Below are 4,399 nucleotides of genomic sequence, written 5' to 3' on the forward strand. Positions count from 1 at the left end.
TCAGACATTGAAACGCCCAGTGGATCAGGAATCATTCAAACACAGTAGAAACAGCTTCTCTGGCTCTGACCAACTTCTTTAAGCACCATCGCTCCAAGCAGAGTAGTGGGTGTTCTTGTGACTACAGAGTATGAAGTTGTAGCCTTGATAGCATCCATGCTAATTAGACATTCAATGAATGCAGCTTGGAGAAAAGCTGAGAACATAACAACACGAGCATCAGGGCATGGAGAGCAGGCAGGAGGATACAGCCAGGCTCTGAGAAATGTTCACAGGGATGCAGAGTGAACACGTTGGTGGGTTTTAAGGGTACTACTCTGAGAAAAGGTTTTCCCACATACTTCACACCAGTACGGTTTCTCTCCTGTGTGAACACGTTGGTGGGATTTTAGGTGGCTACTCTGAGAAAAGGTTTTCCCACATTCTTCACACCAGTGCGGTTTCTCTCCTGTGTGAACACGTTGGTGGGTTTTAAGGGCACCACTATGAGAAAAGGTTTTCCCACATTCTTCACATATATGCGGTTTCTCTCCTGTGTGAACACGTTGGTGGGATTCAAGGATATTACTCTGAGAAAAGGTTTTCCCACATTCTTCACACCAGTACGGTTTCTCTCCTGTGTGAACACGTTGGTGGGTTTTAAGGTCACTACTCTGAGAAAAGGTTTTCCCACATTCTTCACACCAGTACGGTTTCTCTCCTGTGTGAAGACGTTGGTGGGTTTTAAGGGTACTACTTCGAGAAAAGGTTTTCCCACATTCTTCACATGAGTATGGTTTCTCTCCTGTGTGAACACGTTGGTGGGATTTAAGGACACTACTTTGACGAAAGGATTTCCCACATTCTCCACAGCAGTAAGGTTTCTCTCCTGAGTGAATGTGTTGGTGGACTTTTAGGTTACCTGATAGAGTGAAAGCTGCGCCACACTGGTCACAGCTGTATGGTTTCTCTCCAGTGTGAATGCGTTGATGTATTTTTAGGTGACCTGATTGAGTGAAAGATGCACCACATTGATCACAGCTGTATGGTTTCTCTCCGGTGTGAACTCTCTCATGAATCTTTAAATCCCTCTGTGATGTGAAGGACTTGTCACAGTGCTGACAGCTGTGACACCTGGAGTCTTTCATTTGTCCTTTCAAAAGTAAAACCAAACGGCTGGCCAGCAAAATCACACGAAACTAATTAGAGAGCGCGGGAAAAAGCAGAAAGAAAGCAGCAAACACGGAGCCATGTTTCCTTTGTCCACCGAGAGAAGGAGCGGAGGATCCACGGACCATCGAGACTCCTCCTCGTGTCTTTAGTGTGGTTCAAGTCCTGAACACTGACCTGAGAGGACGAGCCTGCTGCTGCTCCGCTGGGCTCCGGGTCCTGCTGCTGCTCCATCCTGGTCCTGGTCTCTCAGATCCTGCAGCTCTCCTCTTGGACTGCTGAACTCGCTCTGGATTCTGGACGCTGCTCATCTCGTTGAGTAGTTTAGCCCCGCCCACGGCAATTGCGTCACAGTGCTGCGTTCAGGCTTAGTGGGAACTTCTGGAGCTGCTTCTTCTTCTATAGATATGGGAGTTAACCAACTGTTTCTCCCATAATGCCTTGCTCACTTGGGTTCGCTCCACTGTTTCTCACTCCTTCTTTATTTCGTATTTCATGGAAGTGTTCCCCCTTTGTCACTCTCTACCTGTGTTGTTGCCATTGTGTGATTCTTACCCTGCACACTGTGCTGTTCCCCTCAGGGAACGGGGATGAACAGCTGATGTGTTCATCTCTGATGTCAACAGTGATCATTAAAGGTTCAAACTAAGGGTCCTTAGTGACAACACTTCACCTTTAGAACCTGGAAAGTGTTTTATTAAACTTACATTTACAGGGTTTTTATTGTTGCTCTTGTTTTATTATAATTGATTTAGGAATTTAACACGTCTCTACACTTTAAAAAGAGCTCACGTACCCCCTGCAGTACTCAAAGGAACCCCTAGGGGTCCACGTACCCCCATTTGAGAAACCCTGTCCTAGATCACAGGGCGGAGAGCTCAAAGCATCTGCACCCTGATGGAACTTCCTCCAACTCCTTCAGTCCACTTTTAAAATCAAGACGGAAGCAAGTTAAGAAGAAGAAAGAGAAGCTTAACAAAGTCAAATCAAATGAACTTTAATCAAAGGTTCAACAGCAGAAACAGATTCAAAGAAACAACTCAGCATCAACACAACAAAGCATCTGAGGATTTAAAGCTGCTCCCATGCTTCGGCACTGTGGGCTTTTCATTACAGCAACAAAAGCAAATCTGGAGCAACAAACAAACAGCAAACACGACTACACAAAGGACAAAATGGTCCCATTATTTTACACAAACTAAAAACAGCAGGAAAACGATTCATTAATCAGTCAGACATTGAAACGCCCAGTGGATCAGGAATCATTCAAACACAGTAGAAACAGCTTCTCTGGCTCTGACCCACTTCTTTAAGGAGCATCGCTCCAAGCAGAGTAGTGGGTGTTTTTGTGACTACAGAGTATGAAGTTGTAGCCTTTATAGCATCCATGCTAATTAGACATTCAATGAATGCAGCTTGGAGAAAAGCTGAGAACATAACAACACAAGCATCAGGGCATGGAGAGCAGGCAGGAGGATACAGCCAGGCTCTGAGAAATGTTCACAGGGATGCAGAGTGAACACGTTGGTGGGTTTTAAGGTAATCACTCCGAGAAAAGGTTTTCCCACATTCTTCACACCAGTACGGTTTCTCTCCTGTGTGAACACGTTGGTGGGTTTTAAGGTGGCTACTCTGAGAAAAGGTTTTCCCACATACTTCACACCAGAACGGTTTCTCTCCTGTGTGAACACGTTGGTGGGTTTTAAGGTCACTACTCTGAGAAAAGGTTTTCCCACATTCTTCACACCAGTACGGTTTCTCTCCTGTGTGAAGACGTTGGTGGGTTTTAAGGGCACCACTCTGAGAAAAGGTTTTCCCACATTCTTCACATGAGTATGGTTTCTCTCCTGTGTGAACACGTTGGTGGGTTTTAAGTTCACTACTTTGACGAAAGGTTTTCCCACATTCTCCACAGCAGTAAGGTTTCTCTCCTGAGTGAATGTGTTGGTGGACTTTTAGGTTACCTGATAGAGTGAAAGCTGCGCCACACTGGTCACAGCTGTATGGTTTCTCTCCAGTGTGAATGCGATGATGTCTTTTTAGGTAACCTTTTGTAGTGAAAGATGCACCACATTGATCACAGCTGTATGGTTTCTCTCCGGTGTGAACTCTCTCATGAATCTTTAAATCCCTCTGTGATGTGAAGGACTTGTCACAGTGCTGACAGCTGTGACAACTGAGTCTCTTTCCTCTTCTCTGTTTCTATAGCAACACACAGAGGGAGAGAGAGTTAGTGAGATGCCATGGTGAAGCAACTATCTACAACCATAACTAACATTTTGATCATGTCCGTGAAACATAAACCACAAGTGTTCCAGATTGACTAATGCATCAGCACCTGTGACCAAAGAGGGGCCTGGGGGTGGAACTGGCCTCTGTAGACATTGAACTCATCACCACAGAACCTCCATGACATTTCTTAAAGGCACCATGAGGAGCATTTGTCCATAGATGTCCCAAGATTCACTATACAGTATCGTACACAATCAACTCAAACGTTGCATCTCAGCACGAACAAATACTTCCAATTCTCTCTCTGATGTAAGATGGAAACCTAAAGGACACAGTCTGTACTCAGATAACAGCATGGCTGTATGCTACACGCTTTCTATCAGGCAGAAACGAGGCGACGGCTCCACGCGCAGGTCATATAACGCACTCCCTAATGTCAACATAAGCATGTGACGGACATTCCTCTGTCACTCCCGAGGAGGAGGAGACGCGGGTGCCGTTCCGGAGCTCCTCGCCGTCGCAGGAGGACACTCGACAGACCCGTTCTCCCGTCTGTCATCATGGGGAATGTAAGATCTCTTCCCAACAAGATGGACAAGCTAACGGTGCTGACCCGGCATCAGAGGGACTACTGCGAGTGCAGCATCATAGTGCTCCCTGAGACGTGGCTAACGGAGCTGACCCCTGACACGAACGGGTTTCAATTATGGCGGGCAGACAGGACGGCAGAGAGCGGTAGGAGGAAAGGAGGAGGGCTGGCTGTGTTTGTTAATGACAGTTGGTGCAACTCTGAGCACATCACTGTTCAAGAACAAGTCTGCAATAAGGACAAAGAACTCTTAGCTGTTAGCATGAGGCCGTACTACCTCCTGAGGGAGTTCACACCCCCCCTCTGCTAACGCTGATTGCGGCTTGTGATGTTCTTCATTCAGTCTCAAGCTCACTGCAGACACAGCACCCACAAGCCCTCTTCCTCATCTCTGGAGACTTCAATCATGCCTCTGTCCTCTACTCTGCC

General features: G+C 46.5%; 1 protein-coding gene across 1 annotated transcript; it reads right to left on the reverse strand.

The window, feature by feature from the left end:
- Positions 1–219: 219 nt before the first annotated feature.
- Positions 220–3,940, reverse strand: LOC310963893 (uncharacterized protein; the record flags this gene model as incomplete). Its single annotated transcript, XM_083936850.1, has 5 exons — positions 220–258; positions 342–364; positions 902–1,155; positions 2,735–2,828; positions 3,922–3,940. 5 exons carry the CDS (start codon positions 3,938–3,940, stop codon positions 220–222), a joined length of 429 nt encoding a protein of 142 aa, XP_083792976.1.
- Positions 3,941–4,399: the final 459 nt, after the last annotated feature.

Source organism: Echiichthys vipera (assembly GCF_963691815.1).
Source record: "Echiichthys vipera genome assembly, chromosome: 22".
Lineage (NCBI taxonomy): Eukaryota > Metazoa > Chordata > Actinopteri > Perciformes > Trachinidae > Echiichthys > Echiichthys vipera.